Source organism: Protopterus annectens, chromosome 1.part0 (assembly GCF_019279795.1).
Source record: "Protopterus annectens isolate FY-2018-M chromosome 1.part0, PAN1.0, whole genome shotgun sequence".
Classification (NCBI taxonomy): domain Eukaryota; kingdom Metazoa; phylum Chordata; order Ceratodontiformes; family Protopteridae; genus Protopterus; species Protopterus annectens.
The window spans coordinates 1,866,033,303-1,866,056,714 of record NC_056725.1 but is presented as its reverse complement, the minus strand read 5'-3'; the positions used below and the strand labels follow the sequence as shown (position 1 = coordinate 1,866,056,714).

Here is a 23,412-nt window from a genome sequence, read left to right as displayed (position 1 = left end):
GGCATTTTGTGAATACTCTGGGCGCAGTAGATAAGCCAAAGGGCAATGCTGAGAATTGATAGTGCTCTGATCCTGCAAGAAATCTGAGGTATCTTCTGCAGATTGGTCGAATGGGGACGTGCAGGTATGCCTCCTTGAGATCTAGAGTTACCAGCCAAGACTCCTTGCCCAGCATGGGAAGAAGTTGCTGTAGGGTCAGCATTTTGAATTTTGGGACAATGATGTATGTATTTAAGGTGGACAGGTCGAGAATTGGTCTCCAACTTTTTCCTTTCTTGGAACTAGGAATAGTCTGGAATAGAACCCCTTTCCTTGTTCTGCTGTTGGCACTCTTTCCACAGCTCTCATGTTTGCTAACTCCATTATCTGGCGTAGAGCCTCTGTTTTTGATTTGGAGGTAGATTTGGCATTCCTCTTTTGACTGGTAAAGTGTGGAAGTGAAACCGGTAACCTTGATCTATGGTTTGTAAAATCCACTTGTCTTTTGTTATGTAGTGCCAGTTCTTTGAAAATAAGGTTAACTTTCCGCCTAGAGGAGCTGCTATTTGTTCCCTGGTAGGCGGATTTATGATTAAGTCACTGTGGTTGTGCTGATGTAGTGGCAGTGGCTGTGTCTGTGCCTCTGTTGTTACCTTGCCACTGTCGTCCTCTGTAGGCACCTCCTCTGGATTGGTTTCTGCCTCTGGGACGTCTATTCCTGCCCCTTTGAAATTTTGTGGAGTCAGGAAAGGACCAATTTTTGGCAGGCCAGTTCCTGCTAAACCTTGGGGTTGAACCTGCAAGAAATCTTTAACAGTTTGAACAGATTTTGCCTTCTCTTCCATTTTCTTCATAACCTGCTGGGCAGGTGTACCAAACAAACTTGTCTTGTCCATAGGAGCATCTAGCAACTTAGCTTTAACATGATCCGGTAAAACTTGTTCCTTTAGCCATGCATGCCTTCTTATCACTGTGCCTGTCATGGCTGATCTAAATGAAGCCTCCAGTGCATCATAGCCACATTTTAAGGAATGGTTGCTAACCTGTTGTATGTTATTTACCATCTCTAATACATATTTCTTATCAAGAGATTCATCTGTGGTTAGTTTTTTAGTTAACTGATCGAGCATAAACTCTTGGTATTGTATCATGTGAAACTGACAGTTTAAAGCTCTAGCTGAGAGAGTAGCTGAAGTGTAGACCTTTTTACCCCATCTGTCTAATGACCTTGCTTCCCTTTCAGAAGGAATAGGGTTTTAGCTATGGTCGCGGCTACTGCCTTGGGACCCTGGGATATAGTTTCTGGGTCTGCAAGTGGGGCCTTGTAAAGGTGGTGATGAGTATCTGGCACCCTGTAAAATCTGTCTGGTTTGGCAGGGGCTGGGGTAAAGAATCTGGAGCGGAGCAAACATCATTGAAAGCATCATCCACCACAGAGAGAACAGGAGGTATAGCTAAGGGCCTGTGCTGTGGGAGGTGCAGAAAGGTCCTAAGTCTTTTCTGGAGTCTGAAAAATCCTGTTGCTGCCATTGGAACTGTTCTCGCATGGCATGCAAGGTTTCCAAAGGAGAATTCTTCTGGTGGGGAAGCAGCTGGAATGGATTCTTCAGCATCAGAATCTTCAAAATTGGAGAAGGAGCCTCTGGCTGGTCAGTTATGTCTGATTCATCAGCAGAATCATCAGAAGACACTGGCTCAGGGGCTCTGCCCTAGGTCTCTTCTCTGGGGCTGAGAGGCCCTGTCTGGGTGAGATTGAGATCCCTAATTAAAGAAATTAAATCTTCTGCCAAAGAAAGCATTTGAGAGCTAGAAGAGGGCCTGGATGTGGGGGGTTTAACAGGCACTGTTTTAGTAGTTTTGGCTGCTTTAGCCCTGGCGAAGGCCTTAATGGACATGGCTGCTGGAGGCCTAGCAGCACCACGTGCTGGGGTAGAGACATCCAAGGGGATGGTGTCTGATAAGTCAACCACCGTAGTGGGTAAAAGTTCTGAGGTCGATTCAAGAGTTGTAGCAGGGGCCTCAGTTGTAAGAATAGGTTCAGCTGTACTTTGATCAGTTTTCTCGGTTTTGGCCGAAACCGAGACACTCGCGGTTTGCTTTACCATGGTTTCGGCCGAAACCGCGGACCGCATGTCTCGGTCTTTACCTTAGCGTTTTTTAGTAGATTGGGTAGTCGGAGGATCCGGCGGCATAATGTATGCAAAATCAGAACCGAAAAACTGTTCTGCAAACTCCGACCGGCGCCTAAGCGTTAAATCGGTTGAAAGAGGCACAGGCCGAACAGGCTGCTACGTCGTGGGCTGGGCCTAAACAAGGCAGACAGTAAGAGTGGAAATCTTTATGAGGTATTTGTTTCCCACAGGTTAAACAATTGTTAACTTTTTCTGACATCGGCTGAGGCAAGAAAGAGTCCCCAACGGGGTACTTAGCTTTAGAAGTCTTGAGTAGTATTCGGTAGAAGTAATCTCTGGATCCGACCGACCGGCACTTGCGAACAGCTTCTGCTTCGGGCGCCACGCGGCAAGAAAGACTGAGGAAAATGGCGTCGGCTGATGCTTATATACCCGAAGACCAACAGAGATGACGTCGGGTGAAGTGCGACATCAGCTGAAGCCGGACCCGGACTTTGGAATCCGGCCGACTGCAGGGCTGCCTGACGACAGGACAACCCACTTGTTATGACTGCAGATGCATCCATGAAGGACATCAAAAGCTTATAAAAATAATCTGATAATCCAAGAGCTCAAGGGAAGAACCACATCTTCACAAAGTGGAAAACAAGATGAGGTAACAGGGAGAGATACACTGTGGGTAAGGGAGGTATCCAAGAGCTTATTTGGTTGCCACAATCTTAGTAACAGCCAATTCAGATCCAATCGATCAGATCCAGAACCCATATGTGAAGACAAGATGAAAAATTGACAATATTAGATTTCCTGTTTTTATTTTTGGGTGGGAGAGAGAGAATGGTGCATCCTCTGGTTACTATCCTCAACACTTAAGAGTTTGAAGTGATGGCCTGCCAGGTTTGAGGGTGTAGGGATAAGAGCCCCCAACTGCCTCCAGAGTGTGACAGTAGGGCAAACCTTCAGGAATGCTAAAAGGCTTTCTTGGAAAAGGGACAGTGAAATCCTTTGTTCTACAGACCTCCATTGCCCCTAGGATGACATCCCTTAAAATTACCAACTTCTCTGCCATGGGATGGTTTGTCCAATGAAATGTCTTGGTCAAAACCCTGTGATTTTTCTGAACCACATCTTCTTTTCTCCTTGTTGATTCCTGGAGAATGTCCTTTGAGGAGGAGAGAAACGGTTTGCCACTGTAGATAGGGTCTTAACATCCTGCTTGCTTCTGGTAAGTGTCTCTTTAATCTTGGGTCCAAAGTGGAACCAAAGGAAGCGTTAAAGGATAATGTCTTGAAGCCTTCTTCAAAATCACACAACTGTGTCCAAGCATGGTGATGTACAACTATGCCGGTACCTGCTGTTCTAGCCTTCCATTACCTGCACTGGAAAGCAGACCCATGGAAACAGAGAGGGAATTTAAGTTAGACAACTGGGATTCCACATTCTTCTGGATATCCAGCAGCAAATTAATCGAAAGAAAATTGCTGATCACCTTTGGTCAACTCTCTTTGGAAACGTGTAATATGGGCAAGATGGTTCAGTGCTCTCAAAGAAAAAGTCGCTGAAGAATAAGTCTGTTTGCCAAATCTGTCCAAAGCCCTAGATTCCCTATTACAGGGGTGGACAGATGTACTCTCTTCGGACAGCTCTTTCTTTGTGGCTAGTATTACGACGACAGTGACTACAGAAGGGTCTTTGCTCCATTGGTGTTGCCAAAAATCTTTCCTGGTTTCTTGGGAAATGGCTCTGCTATATCAGGCTCCTTCAAATCGCCAATTCAATGAGAGCTTTAGGCAGGGAAACTTTATAAGTATGTTGTGGATTTTAAACTTGTGGAACAAACAGCAACTTTTTAAGTATGTTGTGGATTTTAAACTTGTTGAGTAAGCACTTCTAACTACATTATGGATTTTAAACTATTGGAATAAACTATTACTTTGTAAAAAAATGCAACTCAGAGTAAGTTGTGGACTTTGAATTTTTTGAATTAACTACCGTTTATCCCTGCTCATGGTTCCAGTTACTTTTTTGTTTTGCTATGTTGGAGGAAGGCAGGAATTCAACAATTTATGTAATGCTGGACTGATATTTACAAAGAAAGAAAAGATGTGATGTATAATGAATATAAATGGAAAAATGTTAATATGGTCTGTTTACTTTTCTGTTAAAAAGAAGTTATGTACTCACCATAACGTTCCATCTGAGTAGTTATACTTCATTTTTCTGTAACCTGTGGGTATACGGATCCATATCGGATCCGAGCCGGCAATTTTTTTTCTAGCATCTGCTCCAAACTCCTCCCCTTACCCATAATGCCCTACCATCTCCTATCTCCCTCAGATAGAGTTTGCTGCAACTAAAAACATAAGCAACTCAGCCCAATAAACCAAACCTGTAAAGAAAGGACAAGGTCCGGGGGACGGTGGGAGGGAATGTTGCAGAAAAATGAAGTACAACTACTCAGATGGAACGTTATGGTGAGTACATAACTTCTATATCTGAAGTAGTTAACTTCATTTTATCTGCAACCTGTGGGACAGAGTGCCCAGCTACTCCGATCCTGAGAGGCCCTTATAGAAGGATACTCCTGAGCACTGCAGAGCCAAAGGATGCTCTACCCCTCGAAATCAGATCTAATTTGTAATGGGAAATGAAGGTATGTGAACTGGCCCAGTTTGCTGCTGCACAAATATCATCCAAAGGCACCCTAGACTAAAAAGCAGCAGAAGTCGCCATGGACCTGGTAGAGTGAGCCTTAACAATACCAGGAGGAGATAAACCTTTTGCTTTGTAGGCATGTGAAATACAAAGAGTGATCCGTCTGGCCAAAGAAACTTTGGAAATAGCTTTTCCCATAAATGCTTTGGAAACGGAAACAAACAATTGGTCAGTCTTGCGGAAAGACTTCGTTCTATGAAGATAAAAACAAAGCTGTCTATGAACATCTAACAAATGGAGTTTGTATTCACCTTTATTTTGGAAGTTAGGAAAGAAAACGGGCAGATTAATGAACAGGTTTATGTTTGCTTCAGATGCCACTTTGGGTAAGAAGGAAGGATTAGTACGGAGAGAGACCCTATCCTTGTAGAAGGCCAAATACGGAGGCACAGCAGACAGAGCTTGAAGCTCAGAAACCTTCCTAGCAGATGTAATGGCGACTAGGAAAGTGGTCTTCCAGGACAAAAATTTCAAGTCCACCGAAGCTGCAGGTTCAAAAGGAGGAGCCACCAAAGTCTGTAGAACAAAAGTAAGGTCCCAAGGAGGCACTGAATCCTTGACAGGTGGACGTAACAGAAAAGTACCTTTAAGAAAAGCCTTACACAGCCTAGAGGAGGCTAAGGCAATGTTGTCTTCACCAACGTGAACACTGGAAATGGCTGCCAATTGTACTTTCACTGTGGAGGAACTAGCTCCTTGCTGAAAGATGCCAGACAGGAAATCCAACACCACTGGAACAGGGGCTGTAAAGGGATCTATTTTTCTCTGTGAGGCCCAAATGGAAAAGCGCTTCCATTTACTTCAATAAAGTTTCCTAGTGGAGTCTTTAAGAGAAGCCACCAGAAAGGATTTTACCGGCGATGAAAGACCGGGAGTCCTGGCAATTAATGGAACTGGGGCAACCAGGCTGTCAGCTTGAGTCTGCCCAGATCAGGCGGACGGGCCCCCAACGGATAGGAAATTAGATACAGGCAGGGATCCAGAACCCACGGGGGAGCTAAGAGATAAGACCAAAGGAATGGGAACCAAACCTGACGAGGCCAGAACGGGACAATGAGGATCACTTTGCACTGCAGTCAGCAAGCTTTCTGAAGAAACTTCGTAATGAGTGGCAATGGTGGATAAGCATACAGAATCCCGGAGGGCCAAGCATGGACTAGAGCATCTCTGGGGGCTTCCCCTGGTGAGAAAATCAGAGTGAAGAACTCGCTGCACTTCGCATTGGAAGGAGATGCGAAAAGATCGCAGCAAGGCTAACCCCATGCAAGGAAGATCTCCTCCGCTACTGACTGTTTCAGGGACCACTTGTACGGTATCAGAATGGCCCGACTCAATCTGTCCACTAAAATGTTGGAGCATCCCGGGATGTGAGTTGCTATCAGAAACCGACCGGTGGGGATCGCCCATTCCCACATTCTCATGGCCTCGCGACATAGGGGGTAGGATCTGGTTCCCCCCTGCTTGTTGATATACCAGACAACCGACATGTTGTCTGACTGAATTGCAATCAATCCGAGAGGGAGGGCAGTGTGAAAGGCTTCCAACGCTAAAAGCACTGCCCTCATCTCTAGAACATTTATGTCCAACTTGGTCTCTGACTGGGACCACGTGCCTTGGACTGTCCTTAACAAACAGTGTCCCCCCCACCCAAGTTGGGAGGCATCCGTGGTCACTGTTGCTTGGACTGGAGATGACACGAAGGGGCGTCCTTCTGATATCTCCGGTGAACTTAACCACCAAAGAAGAGACGTCCTGCAGACGTGACTGATCTTGATCGGAAATTCCATGGGCTGGTCTAGCCAAGACCATTGAACAGCCAGAGTCCATTGAAGAACCCGCATGTGAAGCGCGCACAAGGGAGAATTGATATGGCGGTAGCCACTGAGCCCAGAGAACCTTGCTCGCCTTAGGAGACATGGAGTTCGCTATCTGAGCTATGTGGCACCTGAGGTGTAGGACCCTGTCTGGAGTTAAGAATACCCACATCTGCAAAAGTCTAGAACTTGTACTGGTTGCAATTGGGATTTCTGAACATTGACTGTAATATCCCAGTCGATCTGCCAACCGAATGAAGTAATCTCGGGCCAGACACAGGTGATGCTTGTTGGGCACAGCGAAGGGCCAGTCATCCAGGTATGGCAACACCTGAATACCCTGAAGCCTCAAGTGAGCCACTACAACTGCCATTACCTTGGTGAACACCCTGGGGGCTGTGGTGAGACCAAAGGGTAGGGCTCTGAACTGAAAATGCCTGGCTCCCAGCTGGAAGCACAGAAACCTCCTGGAGCTTCTGTGTATTTTTATGTGGTAGTAAGCATCCTGGAGGTCTAACGAGCACATCTAGTCGCACTCTCGGAGATAAGGTAGAATGGACTGTAGGGTGACCATCCGGAATTTCTGTTTGGCTACAGACAGGATTAATGTTGACAGGTCTAGAATGTGCCAGAGGTCCCCTGTCTTTTTTGGCACCAAAAAGAACCTTGAGTAGAAGTCTGACCCGGACTGATCGGGGGGACCTGTTTGATGGCTCATTTGAAAAGCAGCTTTGAAACCTCTAGAGCTTCGGCCTCCCTGTGAGCGGGTGGAACATCCGGGAGGTGTTTTGGAATATTTGGAGGGGCAACAAATGGGATAGAGTAACCTCTGGATATTATTTGTAAAACCCAGTGATCTGTCGTAATAGACTCCCATGCCACTGGGTGTAAGGACAATCTTCCCCTGACTGCCTCTAGAGTAGGACAGTCGGGCAACCCCTCAGGGCTGCTGACCGGGTCTATCAGAAAAGGGTTCCCTAGACCCAAAATTCCTGGGACCCCCTCTACCTCTGGGTTGGCGTCGATCCTGTCCCCCTCTGCCTCTGGGGGAATAGTTGTCTTGAGAATCCTGGGAAAACTGAGATTTTCGGAACCACATCTTCTTCTGCCCTCTTTGATTCCTAGAGAAGGACCGCTGAGGGTTAGGGAAGCGGATCCCGACGACAGACAAAGTCTTCCCATCCTTTTCGCTCTGGACAAGTGTGTCACATACTGTCTTCCCAAAAAGGGAATAACCATCGTAGAGAGCGTTGATAAACGATGCTTGAAAGGGTCTGTGAACTGACACAACCTGAGCCAGGCATGACGCCTCATGGCTATGCCTGTCCCAGCCGCCCTAGCTGCTCCTTCCGTGGCATGGGAAAGGAGTCGCAGCGATGTGTTTGAGACTGACTTTAGAGTAGACATTTTCGCCGAGAACAACTGTCGGTCCTGCGGCGATAAAGACTCTGGGGGGCGACTCAGCGAATTCCGAAGCAAGGTCTAGCTGAAGCCAGATCACATGTGCCAAATAATTCAGCGCAGGGATTGAAAAGGTCGCTGAGGTACAGACTCGCTTCCCAAACCTATCCTCCGACCTGGACTCCTTGTCTGGAGGGTGGACTAACAACTCTCCTGTGCTAGTTCCTTCTTTGTGGCCGCTGCAACCAACATAGCATCAACTGGGGCTCCTTTCGACCAAGGTTGTCTGACGGAAGGGGGAGATAAAATCTTGTCAGGGAGTTTGGGGATGGGCTCTACGGTGCCAGGCTCCTTCCAAGCCCTTGTGGTGATGAGGTCCACCAACGGGTCCACTGGCGGGGACACCCAGTAAGTAGATGGGCCCGTGCCAAAGGCCTCCAGGAAAACTGATTCATCCCTAGAAGGTTTTGGGGCTGACCAACCTCCCCTCTGGCGGAGGATCTCCATAATTTCTCCGAAGGAGACATCTTCAGGAGGTGACCTGGGGGAACCTTCTCCTACATCTAAGTCAGTGCCCGTAGTGAGGGACTCGGGGGAGTCCAAGTGCCTCCTTTTGCACTTGCGCTTACGGTGACCTTCTTCAGTGGGACTCTCAGAAGAGGATTCGTGAGCCGCAGGGATTTCCTCAATGAAATTAACCTGGGGATCCTCTGGCATGGGCTGTCCCTGAGACTGGATCAAGGGAGTCGTCGCCAAATCCAGGGGGCCTGGGTGGTATCCGAGGGGATGGGCTGGGGTCTCAATCCTGGGAAAGAACCCTCTCCACCACTTTGAATGCCGAGGGAGAGCGGACCTCCTTAGCACACAGTAAGGAAGACGCGCTCCCTGGATCCGAAGCAGGGACCGAAGCAAGGGTAGCCTGAGGTCCGAGGGAATGGATCAGAAAAGGTCGGAGCCGAAGAATCCATTCCCTCAGGTCCAACTCCCTGTCCGTGGCTCCGAGAGTCTCTCAGATCCAAACAAGTCGGATCCGAGGAACTCAAGATAACAGCCGGAGTCGAGGTTGGAGAACTGTCGGCGCCGAGCTTCCAGCTCCAAAAATCCTCGGATCCAAGAGCCCTGAAGCTGAAGCACGGATCGGGGAAGGAGAGATGGGGTGGAAAAAAGGCATGGAGGTCAACCCTCCAGAGGGAGAGGGGCCTGGCAAGACTTGCATCTGAATTTGGGTTTGAATGAATCTCCACATCATCCTGTCCATGTCCAATAAGCTCCGAGTCGACCTCGAAGAGCCCACCGACTCGGATCTGGCTGGTCTGCGCAATGGGGAGGAAGGCCTCGGGTCTGAATGTTCCAATGGCTCTGGTGAGAAATGAGGAGACCGGACCTGTGGAGAAACAGGCCTCATGGTCTTAGAAGGGGGACTAAGAAAGAGCTCCCTGTCTGGGGATCTCTTGAGATGTCTGTCCTTTCTCTTCTCCCTATCCTCTCTGCGCCTTTCTTTATCTTTTCTTTGTCAGCCACGCTGACTGTAGATTTGTCTGTAGTAGACCCATCACCAGAAGACGAAGAGGAAGGTTGAGTCCCTGTCTGGGTGGTAGATAGAACACTAGAGACCAAGGCCGAGGCAGATTCCAGCATAGCAGCACGGAGAAGGTCTTTGGCTACTAACTTGGCCTTCCGATCCCTAAGGGCCCTCGGACTGAAACCTGAGCAGATAGCACATTGAGTGGACAAATGTGCCACTCCCAAGCAAATCACACACAGAGTGTGACCATCAGCCGGGGAGAGCTTATGGCCACAATGTACATTTTTTGAAAAGAGGCTTCGGCTGATCAGCCATAGTCCTGCACCCAAAAGTAACAACACTACCTACCAGAAAAAACACACACAAACACAGGTAGGGGAAGGGCAGGCCTAACAACTACTCCAAGTTTGCAAAACTTTTTTTTTTTTTTTTTTTTTTTTTTTTACACCGACGAACAAGCGATACACTAAACAAGGGGAGGAAGGGAAAATATTCACTCAAACACACACTGGATACAAGAAATAATACCACTTACTATCCCTGAGCTCAGAGCAAAGAAGACCACGATGCATACTACTGGTGCGGCAAAAGAGATCTGTAGGAGATAGGATATGCTAGGGCATTATGGGTAAGGGGAGGAGCTTGGAGCAGATGCTAGAAAAAAAATTTGCTGGCACGTATCTGATATGGATCCATATACTCCACAGGTTGCAGATAAAATGAAGTTAACTACTTCAGATTGGTGGGTCACTTGGGAGGACATCTCAAACAAGGCAAGGGTAGAGACCTTCCCCTCAGAATAAGGAAGATCAGAAATAGCCTGACAGGCTTAAGACAGAACAGCCAAAACATACCTAGTCATGTGTGTCTGATGGTTAACAGCTCGAAATGCCAGGGTAGCAGGAAGTATAGACACGATTTATGGAATAAATATTTTTCTACGTGGAATCTTCGTTGTTTTTTCTTTATTGGTCTTTTTTAGACCTTTTTTGCTGGTTGTTTTCTAGCAGGAAGTATAACATCTTCTTACCCAGTCTCTCCATGGTTCTGTTATCCTCATCAGATGGCAGCAATTTAGTGAAAAACAACAATTTAAGAGTACAAACACAAGAAGAGGGTCAACAGAGGGACACTTATATAGAAACTTGCAGTCCTCAGGCACTTTATAAAACCTATCATGTTTTTGGGAGCAAGGGGATAAGAATCAGGAGCCTGAGAAGCAGTTGAACGCATCCAGCAAGGGAGCAAGAATAAAGAAACAGCATAGGGCATAGGAGACTCCATTTGCAAAAGCTCATAGTACCTCTTCTAAACATCAGACACTTGAGCATACTCCCATTTGAAAAATTCCATCATTCTGGAAACAGCATCACCAAATGAAATCTTTTCTAAAGGACAGTCAGGGCTGGTGTACTCTTCTTCCTCAGAAGCATAGACAAATAGCAAAGAAATCTGGGAGTAATAAATTATGGACTCTGTCAGGATCAGCAGCATCCTTGTCAGAAGAATACTGCTCCCTAGGCCTCTTAAGAGGGAACTACAACTTGGGGGAGGAGGAACAGAAACACCCTGTGGAGGCTTGAGGTCCACAAGGGCATTAAACAAGCCTTGAGTGAAGTTCTGCCACTCACTCTGACGATCTTTGGGAGCAAGCAAAATATGCTTAGTCTTCTGCTTTGTTTTGAGTGGAACATTAGCCTTAAAAAAACATTTGGAAGTTCTGACCTCTGACAGCACTCAATAACAGTAGTTGGGACCTCTTCCCTAACTAAAATTTGAACACCCCTAGGCCCTTCAGTTATAACCAGCCATGGTTCCCCTGTACATCTGAAGAGGACATCTGCAAAACTTTCATGGACATACATGGCATCAGGTCCATGCTGGCCTACGAAACCGCCTTGGCAGAAAAATCTGAGAAAGAAACCGGGCACTCCTCCAGGCCTTCACCAGCCTCAGAAAAGACATCAGTGGAGGTGGTACAGCTGAAGAATCAGACCTAACTTCCTTGGCCTTTTTTTTTCCCAAGATGACTGGCCCTTGGGCCAGGAAGATCCTTCTATGGTATCCTTAGCCAAAAGTACATGTCACTGGTTCTCATGATAAATCACTAGGGAAGAAAGCCAACTCCACAATGTCTTAGGGACAAAGGACTGACAAATCTTGCAAGATGTATGGTCATCTGAAGTGCCTGAACAGAACACTGCTCATGACGGTCTTTATGGGGAATCTGTCTCAAGCAATGGCATTTTCCCCTTTCTGGATGACATGAAACCCAACAACCACAGTACAAGGCAAACGTAAGATAATTAAAATCAAAAATCCCAACGGGGACTTATCTGAAAGTGGTATGAGCAGCAGACAAATGGGCATTCAGACCAATGAACGAAGATGGTGTTCGGACTGGCAGCAAACAAGTTCTGAGGATGGCACATCCAGGCATTACCTTTATGCCCTACACAGTGCTTGAGGAGCATAAGTGTGGCATACAGCATACCCTTTACAACCAAAATGCTTTGGTATACTGGCCTGATGTCAGGCTGCCCTTGGCAGGGAATCTGTATTGTAAAAAATACTGTAACAGTGATATGGAAGGATAACTTATGCCTCACTGTAGCTGAAGGCTCAAAAGGATTTTTTTGTTAAGGCCTGACGAAGGAAGGCAATATCCCAAGACAGAACAGGGTCTTTTAGAGGAGGTCAAAGGAGAAAAGTACATCTGAAGAACACCTCAGATAAGTTGAGGGAAGCAACAGATCTTCTCCCATGTGAAAGCTGGAGATATCTGCCACTTGAATCTTACTAGTAGTGTAGCTAGCACCTTCCCAAAAAAGGCTTGCTAAAAAATCCAAGACAGAAAGAAGTGGAACCAAAAAAGGGTCCATGCCCTAGGGGAAGCCCAGCATACCTTTCTAGTACAATGTTTCTGAGATTATATGAAAATATGAAGGATGGGGAGAAAACCTCTAGAATACAATTTCTCACACCTTAAGCAGTGTGACTCACTATCTTCCTTTAAAAATAAAATGACTGGGTGGTTATCCACAAATTTACTCCATGATTGACCAGCATGGCCCTCTTGAAGAAAGGAGATGCGGCCTGGGCTAGAGTATTGGCAAGGTGAAAATAGTCAAGAGACTCGGTGGCCTTGAAATATCTATGAATCTATACGAGATTATTTTTACAAAATAATGCACTTAGATATGTGTCTGAGTCATACGTACTTTAAGGCTTGCTCAAGAGAATACAAAAGCATTACAACAAACAGCAAAGCTAAAAACATGACGACTACTGTACCTCCAAACCAAAGAACTATGAAGAGGACAGGATCTGAAACAGTTGGCTAAAATAAATTAAGCATCTATTACTTATGAACTGTAAAGAGAAAAGGGTCTGAAATACTGGAGTAACAAATTGCAAACGTGATCAATTTTATATATATAAATAAATAAATATATATATATATATATATATATATATATATATATATATATATATATATATATACACACACACACACACACACACACACACACACATAGATACAGGCACTTACCTTCTGTACTTAGAAGGGATGGTCAGGTTCTTGCTTCCACAACCTCTGAGGTTCCCAGAAACAACCACGAAGTTTAATGTGTTTATAAACAAAATTTGTGTGGCCTATAGAAAAAAATAGAAACAAACTTGCTTACTCGATTTTTTTTACTGAATACAAAGAAATGTATAGTTGTGTACAATTACCAAAAATGTAGATGTCTGAGTGCAATCAGCGTTGCAGTCCTGACTTGTGGGATTTCCTGCCATTAAATCCTCTTGCCAGCCTGATTATCAGAGAAAAATTCCCCTCCTCCTTAGGTTGGCGGACACCCAAACCAACATCAGTGGCTAAAGTATATAGGGAGCCAGCCGACGTCATATCATCAGTTTTTTCTTGCCCCCTAAAAGAGAGGAGGCCCAAAATGGGCAGTAGGGGGCTGAGGAAGAGCACCTACACTGGAGGAGAGGCCAAAGGGCAATCACTTGGCTAAAGAAGAAGTTATAAGTAGACCATCTTGTAGGTTAAGGGGGAAAAAGGGAGGGATGGAAAGTAGACTGCAACAGTGAATACACTTGAACATCTACATTTATGGTAAGTGTACACAACCGTAATATGTTTTTCATGTTTCACTGTTACAGTCCTGACTTGTGGGAAGATTCTCAAAACTGAAATGAGGGTGGAAAATGATTAGGGAGAGAAGAGGATGTCTGAAGAATGTCAGTAGCAAATCCTGCTCTGGACCTGGGAAAGGCTAAGTGGTAGTGTTTGGTAAAGGTGTACTCAGATGACCATGTGGCAGCTTCCAGAATGTCCTTAGTAGGGACTCCTTTCAGGAAGGCAGCAGAGGTAGAAGAAGCCCTAGTGGAGTGTTACCCAAGAGCCTCAGGTGACATTTTGCCATGATGACTAACAAATTGAGATCCAGTGGGAGATCCATTTTGAGATGGTCTGTTTAGAAGCTGGTTTTCTTTCTCAATGTCAAGATAGTAACAGAGCTGTCTACGCACATCTAAAGAATGAAGTATTATTTCCCCTTGATTCTGGGGAATTGGGAAAGAATGTGGGGAGTTGAATCGCCTGATTTAAGAGAAGTTTCAATGTCCACCTTGGGCATGAAGGAAGGATTAGTTCTGATGGAATCCTTGTCTGGGTGAAGAAGAGGATTGGCTACACTGCCACTACAGCCTGCAGCTCAGAGACTATTCTAGCAGAGGTGATAGCCACCAGAAGGGCAGTTTTCCAAGTTAGAAACTTTAGATGGCCAAGGCTGCCGGTTTGAAAGGAGACAGAGTCAGTTTCTCCAGAACAAAATTAAGGTCACATGGAGGGGGAGGCTGCCTCCTGAGAGGTCTGATGTGGATGACTCCCCTAAGAAACTGTCTTAACAGAAGATGGGAAAACAGTGGGGGAGAGCAGGTACATTGGCCAAAATGGCTGATGCATGAATTTTAATGGTGGAGTAGGAAAGGCCTTTATCAACCAGACTAGCCAGGTAGTCTAGAATGACAGAAATCTGGGCTGAATCAGGACTGTGGTGCAGCTGTTGGCACCAGATGGAAAATCTTTTCTATTTAGTTGAGTATGTTGTTCTAGTACTAAGCCTTCTACCCTCCTTAAGAATGTCCTAAAATAGTTTGCTCAGGGTGAGCTTGGTCCTGAATGCTGTGGAATTATACAAGCTGAAAGGCCAAGCGTCTGCAGGTTGGGGGTGCATAATCCTTCCCTTGTCCTGAGTTACAAGATCGACATTCTGAGGCAACAACCATGGACTCTGGTTGGTGAGTTCTTGAAGCAGAGGATGCCAGTGCTGCCTGAGGAAATATGGGGCTATCGAGTATTACCCTTGGGCCCTCTTTTCTCATCTTTAAAAGCAACCCAGGGACAAGAGGCAGAGGACAGAATGCATAAATGAAGAGATTAATCCAAGGGAACAAGAAAGTGTCTGTTCTCCAAGCCAGTTGCTGTTTGTTCCTGGAACAGAATCTTTTCAGTTGAGCATTTTCCTTGGTGGTGTAAAGGTCCATCGGCAGGAATCCCCATGGCGGGACCATGGTGAGAAATATTTCTCGATACAGATGCCATTCACAGGGGTCCATCCGGTTTATCCTGAGTTGCTGTGTTAGAGTATTTTGGACACCTGCACAGGTATTGATTGTGCCAGGAGGTCCAACCCCAGAGAGTGAGCAGTTTCCCAAACTTGCACTGCTAGATGACATAAGAGGGCAAGAGTGAGTAGTGCCCCACCCCCCGCTTGTTTATATATCACATGACTGTGGTGTTGTTGGTCTTGACTAACAAGATCCATGGTTCCCATTTTTCTTTGGATGCTACCAGGCCTTTTTGCACTGCCATGAGTTCTTTCCAGTTTATGTGATTCTCCTTAAACTGAATCTCTCACTTCCCCTGGGACTGGAAGCATTGGAAGTGAGGCCCCCAGGCTGTCTGAGGCCTCCATGGTGTAAGTCGGGCCCTGGGGAGTGAATTTGAATGGAAGGCCTTGATTCTGGGCACAAGCCTGTGCCCACCATTTCAACTCCTCCCTGAGGCAAAGAATCGGAGAATCGGCTGTATATCAGTTACCAGGGACTGAGAGTGTTGCCACCATACATTTTTGTGGTATCATTGGAGTTTCCTCATGTGCAGCCTGGCCAGGGAAACCATGAGGATACAAGATACCATGTAGCCCAGTGCCCGGAGGAACTCTCTGCCTGAGATGCATCGTTTCAGCTGGATTCCTTGAAAGTAGTGGATCAAAAAGGAGACCTTGTCTAGGGGAAAGAAGGCTTTTTGAAGAAAAGAGTCCAGGTGGGCCCCCAGGAAGACTATCCTAGTGGATGGAACAGTGTTGGAATTTTTGCAAATTTATGGTGAAGCCCAGGGAGGACAGGAGGTTCTTGGTAAACCTCAGAACCTTGTGAAGTTTTGATAGATTTGTGGCCTGTAGTGGGTAATTGTCCAGGTAAGGGTAGATTTGGATCCCTCTGGTCCTGCAAAATGCAATTATATGAGCTAAGGTGAAAACCATGGGAGCAGTAGACAAGCCAAAGGGCAGTGCTGAAAATTGAAAGAGACCGGTACCTGCTCTGAAGCAAAGAAAGCTTCTGTGTGATTCCTGAATGGGAATGTGCAGTTAGGCATTTTTTAGATCCAGAGAGCCCATGAAGGCCTGTGGAGCTCTTATGGGCAAGAGTTTTTGAAGAGTCAACATTCTGAATTTTGGAACCAGGGGGAATTGATTGAAATTGGACAAGTCTAAGACAGAACGGCAACAGCCTTCTTTTCTGGGAATCAGAAACAGACTGGAGTAGAAATCTCTTCCTTTCTGATGTCCTGGAACTGGTTCCACTGATCCCTGAGAGCACAAAGTCTGGATTTGAGAGGCCCTCTGCTTTTTGATTTAGAGGAATATCCAGACAGCCTGAGTATTTTAAAGGCTCTTTGAAAGTGAGTTTGTAACCATTTAAAATAATGTTTAGAACCCACTTGTCTGAAGAGATGAGGGGGACCAATTTGTTTGAAAAGCCTTCCTCCTAGTCTTATGGGAGGGGGCAGGAACAGCGGGATGGTTGTGTCACTTTCGCTCTCTGGCAGATGCCTGTGGCACAGAACTCCCTTGCCTGGAAGTCTCTGATGTCCACTGCCTGGGTCTCTGCAGCTGTTGTCACTACCTTTGTGTCCTTTCCCACTGGGGTTTCCTCTGCCTGCTTCTAGATTGAGAGTGGAAAGGACCAGTGTTTAATGGGGAAGTTCCTACTAAACCTTGGTGGCTGAACTTAAAGGAAGTCTTTCACAGTCTGCATAGACTTAGCTTTGTCTTCCATCTTTTTAAGAACAGCCTCAGCTTTAGACCCAAAAAGGAAGTGCTTGGCTAGGGGAGCATCAAGAAGGTTAGATTTAACATGGTCAGAAAGAGATTGTTCCTTAAGCCATGCACGTCATCTAATAACAGAACTAGTGGCTGCTGCCCGGCTAGAAGCCTCTATAGCATCATAGCCACAGTGTAAAGAATGCCTAGCTACCTGTGAATTGGAGTGGGAGAGATCCAAATGTTCCTTAGAAAGGTTTTTACCCTCAAGGGAAGAGACATTTTGGTTTAGCTGATCCAGGATAGTTTGCTGATATTTAGTCATGTGAAACTGACAGCTGAAAGCCCTCATGGTTAGGGTGGCTGAGGTATATACTTTTTCCCCAAATCTATCAAGGGTCCTGCTCGCTATCCATAGGTAAAGGGTTTCTAGAGGAACTGGCTCTAGCCCCTTTGGGTCCTGGGGTGACACCTCTAAATCAGCAGATGGATTCCTTTAAAGTATTTGTGGGAGTTCTGTACCCTATAAAACCAGTTTGGTTTTCAAGGAACGGGGGGAAGAGAGTCAGGATTCAAGGAGGAATCTAGGAAGACATCCTCAAGCACATCTAAAAACAGGGAGAAAAGCAAAACGTTTGTGTTCTGGCAGATCCAGGAACTCCCTAATTCTCTTTTTAGACTGAGGGTATTCCTGTGCTTCCCACTGGAAATGTTCCCTCATAGCATGGAGAGTCTCTCCAAAGGTAATATCCTCCGGGGGGGGGGGGGGTCAGATGCCATGTTCTCCTCAGAATCAGATTCCTCAAAAGAAATGAGTGAAGGTTCTTCTTCAGAATCAGATTCCCTCTAGGTCAGAATTCCAGCAGATTCAAAAGGATCAGGAAAAACTTCAAAAGTAGCATCTCTTTTCCTTTTTTCTGGGGAAGAATCCCCGGGGTCTTGTCTAGATCTGACTATGGAAATCAGGTCTTAAGCTAGCCAAACAAGTCTTGCTGATATGCCTGAGAAAGGGAGCCAGTAGGGTAGGAGAAGGCCCTGCAGAAGCACCCCTCTTAGGAGTCGCTTTGTCCTTGGACCTAGGGACATCCAAAATTCTGACACCTGTCTCTCTGGAGGAAAGAGGAACTGGTGTAGGCCAAAACCACAAAGGAGCATCACCAATTGACGTGCGCTCATGAGAAGCAGAGGCCTGCCGAGTGTCCCTGGACCTGACAGACAAGCTGAAAGCAAGGGCTTATGCAGAAGTAGAGGGACCTGATGACATGTCATACTCCGAAGAGGTCTTGACAGAGGCCTGCGCCACCACCACCTTAGACATAGAAGAGGGCTGCAAAAAAATCTCACCTTCTTCAATGATCACAAGCCTAGGAGAAACAGACGGAGAATGGTTGTCGTCCAAGGCCCTAAACTTGGGTCTCTTATATTTTTCCCTCTTACACCTAGGCTGCTCAACCTCTGAATGAATGGCAGACACCATCAGATGCTGATGGAAAAATTCAAGACTAAGGAATCTAGCTAAGATCTCGGCCCTACATCTGACCATCACAGAATTAAAGCAGGCACAAAAATGTCAACTAGGGATATCATGATCTGGGCCTAAACAGGTGACACTAAGTGAATGAAGTATCTGTGTGGGATCTGCTTACCACAGCGGAGATAACTGTTTACCTTATCTGCTATGAGTTAAAAGTAAGAGAAAACAGTCCCCCAACAGAGTATTTATCTTTCTGACAACTTCTCTCTGGTGCGGACCGACCGATGCAATGAAACACTGTTTTGGACTCCAACAGCAAGAAAAGACAGATATCATAACATCGGTAGGGTCCCTATATACCCTAGCACACGGATGTTGGTTTGAGGATCTGCTAGGCTAAAGAGGGGAATTTTTCTCTGATAGTCAGACCGGCCAAGGGATTTCACAGCAGGAAATCTCACAAGTCAGGAATGCAACAATGAAACATGAAGAACATCTACAACTTTCACATTAAAAAGCTTTTAAATTCAACACTAAAATACAACATTTTTCTGTCTTCATTGCATTCTGGTAAATGCTGAGAAAGGCAGATGAAAGGAGTATTTGCAGCAGCTTCTGAATAAAGAAAACCCCACAGAAGCTATACTGCACCAGAAACAGCCTATGATGAGAGAAGAGGAGGAGCTCACCCAAGAAGAAGTAAGAACAGCACTAAGGAAAATAAAGTCAGGGAAAGCAGCAGACTCAGATGAGGTCACAGCAGACATGTTAAAGATGCTTGGTGAGATGGGGGAGAAATGGCTCCTGAGGGTACTCATAGCAGTGTGGAGAGAAAGGCATATCCCAGATGACTGGAGAATAAACACACTCAAGCTTCAAGTATCTGGGAGGGGTGGTTGAGGAGAAGGGAAGTGTGAATGAAGAGGTCAAAACTAGAATCAGAGGGGCTGCAGCCAACTGGTATAGACTGTCGGGTATAGTCTATGACAGAAGACTGCCAAAGAAGCTGAAAAGTAAGGTGTACAAGAAAGTGGTGTGACAAGTACTGCTGTATGGTACAGAAACCTGGGCAGTAATGGCAGAACAGTTGAAGAAGCTAGAGGTGATGGAAATGAAGAGCCTAAGAAGGGTTGTAGGATGCACTCTGTGGGACAGACGAAGAAATAAGGAAATAAAAGCAGAAGCTAAAGTAACTCCAGTTGCAGAAAAGATCCAGATTACAGTAGTTTGGGCACGTGCAGAAAAGCAGAAGACAACCTGGTGAAGAAGATTTGGGGAAGACAGGAAGAAGGTAAGAGGAAACAAGGGCGTCTAGCAAAGAGGTGAATGGATTGTGTGAAAAGAAGATCTGCGACAGTCAGGCATAAGTGCCGAAGAAGGCAGAAGTGTGGGACTGAATCAAGAGAACTGGCGACAATTAACACAATTCCCCTGACCCCATGTAGAAAATTGGAAAAATGGGGGCTAATAATGATGATGAAATGTAACATCAAAAGGACAGCACTACTACAGACAATTAAGGTTCCAAGCATCATCATGCATTCCAGGGTAAATTCCTTAAGTCTCCATTTGACCATTATGCAATTCTAAGCAAATTGCTTAACTACACAGTGCTCCCACATCACCACTGATGAAAGAAACTGGGCTCATTGGGTTCACCTGGTTATCAAATTAGTAAGATTCTGAAAAAAAAAAAAAAAAAAAAGGACAGCCATACAAGGTACGTATTATAGCAAGAAATTTGTGGGAGGTTTTTGTAATGGTTAAGATGTTTACCTTACATACACAAGGAACAGGGTTTAATTATCACATGGGATAGCTGGATAGGCGTAAAATGGCCCACAAGGGCAGTTGGCCTAGAATTAATCTATGAACCCATGAATCTATCAACAGTTTTGCCAAGCATGCAGAATTTTGTCTGTGTGTATATTTGTATACTGAGAGCTATCAAAGTGTCAACAGAAACATGATTTCCCCACAGCTTTCCTTGACAAAGATCCAGCAGTGAGCCTCAAAAAAAAAATCAAGCAGAGATGGAAACTTCTCAACACTAAGTGGTGTAAACAAAAACATAAGAACTCCAAACCACCACAAAATTGCAAACACACAATGATTTATTTAGTGCTTTCTTCCCTTGTTTCAATGGACTTCAGAATGGAAACTTAATATGTTAGGAATCTAATGTATGCTGCATGAAATTTGTTAAAAAGGAGAAAAAAAAAAAGAAAAATGAAAGGAAATGAAAATATCTTTTTAAATATTTTAAATGCTTCATTTCTGCATCACTCCTCAGTGACCTGCTTATAACATCCAAAACCTCAACAATTCAGTTCTTCCTCCTTCTCCCAATCTATCATTCTCCTTGTTTATATAGGCTCTGTTTATGCAGGCTCTGAGTGGCAGAACGGTTTACTATCAAAATTTCGAACCATACTCCGTCGACTGTACTATCATCGAACACGGAAGTTTGAAAACGGTAATATCGATGTCAAAAAACAATCTAGGAACGGGTTTTAACATGGGTCGAGGTAGGGGAAATGTTTGTAGTTTGGAAAAATACTGAACACCTACCTCGACCCATGTTAAAACCCGTTCCTAGGTTGTTTTTTTTGACATCGATATTACCGTTTTTGAACTTCCGTGTTAGACGATAGTACAGTCGACGGAGTACGGTTCGAAATTTTGATAGTAAACCGGCAGAATATATGTCCTGCCACTCAGGGCCTGCATAAACAGAGCCTACACAAACAAGGAGAATGATAGATAAGTTGCAGAATTTTCATAATCAAAATATGCATCACTAGGTAGCGTTATCTACTTAAGATTCCTATCTTCTCCAGAAACCAGTGTCAAGTGTATCAACAAATGCCCCACATGCATATAATCACACATGCTACATTCTAAGATGTCTACAGCTTCCAATAAATCTTTTATATTGCCTGTTTATCCCCTAGGGTCCAGCAGAGGATGCACAGGAAACAGTAAAGCTCTTCCTGGGAAAGAAAGTAGGTCAAAGGAACATGATCCTCCTCAATCCTTCCCCTACCGGCTAGATCTGAGACTTGGGAAAACTACCAAACTTGATTTGCTATCAACAGAGAGGCTGCCCCTCTTCATCTGCACACCGTCATGCTGTTTAAGAGAAAGCAGGTTTTTCTGTCAGACATTCCCTCAAATGAGTGCCACTGCATCATATCCCAGTGCCTTATATCATTCTTTGGTTTTATTCTACAGGCCCAAGTATAAAACATGCCAATCTTCCCTAGATACCCAAAGACATCACTTAAGAAAATAAGAAGTTATGTACCTACCATAACATTCCATGTTAGCTGTCTTCTTCTCGCCTTCTTTCCTGCTAGTTGGGTTCGGAGCCGTTCCTTGGTTCCGACTCGGCCATCTTCAAAAGCTCGAGAGCTACTTACTGGCTCGAGGCCCCCCCTATATCCCATGATGCCTGGCGCTAGATACCCAGATCTCGTTTGGTAAGTCTAACTGCAGACATAATAATAATAATAATAATACAGGAATCCTGTCCTAGAATGCATAAATCCTACTGGAGAGACTACTAGTCAGAAGGAACAGCCAGAGAAGACTCAGCCAGTGATAAAAACATAAGGAACTCTTCTCGGTCTACTAGGATAGGGGGATGGAGGGTGGGACGCAAGAAAGAAGGTGAGAAGAAGACAACTAACATGGAATGTTATGGTAGGTACATAACTTCTTAATGTTAAGTTGTCTATCTCGCCTTCATTCTTGCTGGTTGGGACAGCATCCCTAGCACCTCAATCCTGGGTGGCTCATCGGAACAGACTCTTCAGAACAGTGGAACCAAAATCAGCTCTGCTCCTGGAGGCCACGTCCAGCTTATAATGTGAAATAAAGGTATGAGGATTGGCCCATGTAGCTGCCGCACTAATAGCTTCCATTGGCAATCTTGCCTGAAAAGCCACTGAAGTAGCTAGAGCTCTAGTGGAGTGACCTTTTGGTTTAGCAGGAAGCTCTTTATTTCTTAGCTGATATATAAATGTAATAACAGATGTCAACCACCTAGATAAGGTTACTTTCGACACAGGTAGACCTTGTTTACCCTCAGCATAGGACAGGAACAGCTGGTCTGATTTTCTGATTTGCTTAGTTCTATGCAAGTAAAAGCGTAACTGTCTATGAACATCAAACTGATGCAATTTGTATTCCGCCTTGTTGGAATAATTTGGAAAAAACACAGGCAGATCAATAGACTGATTCAAATTATTGTCAGAAGAAACCTTTGGAAGGAAGGAAGGATTGGTCCTAAGAGAAACTCTGTCATTGTGGAAAACTAGATAAGGAGGGCGAACTCAAAGAGCCTGAAGTTCAGAAACTCTTCTGGCTGAAGTAATTGCAACCAGAAGAAGGGTTTTCCAAGAAAGAAACTTCAAAGAACAAGAAGCTGCAGGTTCAAAGGGGGGCAGTATCAGGGAAGCTAAAATCAAATTTAGATCCCACGGAGGTGGGGGATCTCTCACTGGGGGCCTGAGTAAAGTAGTTCCTTTGAGAAAAGCTTTACAAAGCTTATGGGGCATGATACTAGTATCCGACAGACCTGTATGAAAGTTTGAAATTGCAGTTAACTGAACTCTAATCGTGGCAGAAGATGATCCAGCACGAAAAAGTTCCGCTAAAAAATCCAAAATATGGTGCACAGGGGCTGAAAAGGGATCTATATTCCTAGCCTCTGCCCAGAAAGAGAAACGTTTCCACTTACTAGCATAAGTCTTTCTAGTGGTAGACTTGTGCGATAAGATGATTTCACGCACCGAGTGGGAGATGTTCGGAAGCCTGGCTAAGGTCGGAAGTGGAGCAACCAAGCAGTGAGCTGGAGAGATTGAAGGGATTGGTGCAGCCCGCCCGATTGATGGATCAGGAGGTCTAGAACTGGGTCCAGGGCTGCTCCAGAAGGTAATGATGCAGGAACGGGAACCAAATTTGTCGAGGCCAGTAAGGGGCAATGAGGATCATCTTGCATCCCAATGTGGTAGCTTTCTGTATTAATTTG

The 23,412-nt window shown here is 45.2% G+C and overlaps 1 protein-coding gene across 1 annotated transcript in view; it reads right to left on the bottom strand.

Moving 5' to 3' along the window:
- The window catches only part of CPLANE1 (ciliogenesis and planar polarity effector 1), a 4,248,669-nt gene that overhangs the window by 3,828,521 nt on the left and 396,736 nt on the right, over window positions 1–23,412 (bottom strand). Inside the window, exon 7 of the mRNA XM_044076333.1 lies at window positions 13,117–13,220. Coding sequence (XP_043932268.1) covers window positions 13,117–13,220 — 104 coding nt within the window. The remainder of the gene's footprint in view (window positions 1–13,116; window positions 13,221–23,412) is intronic.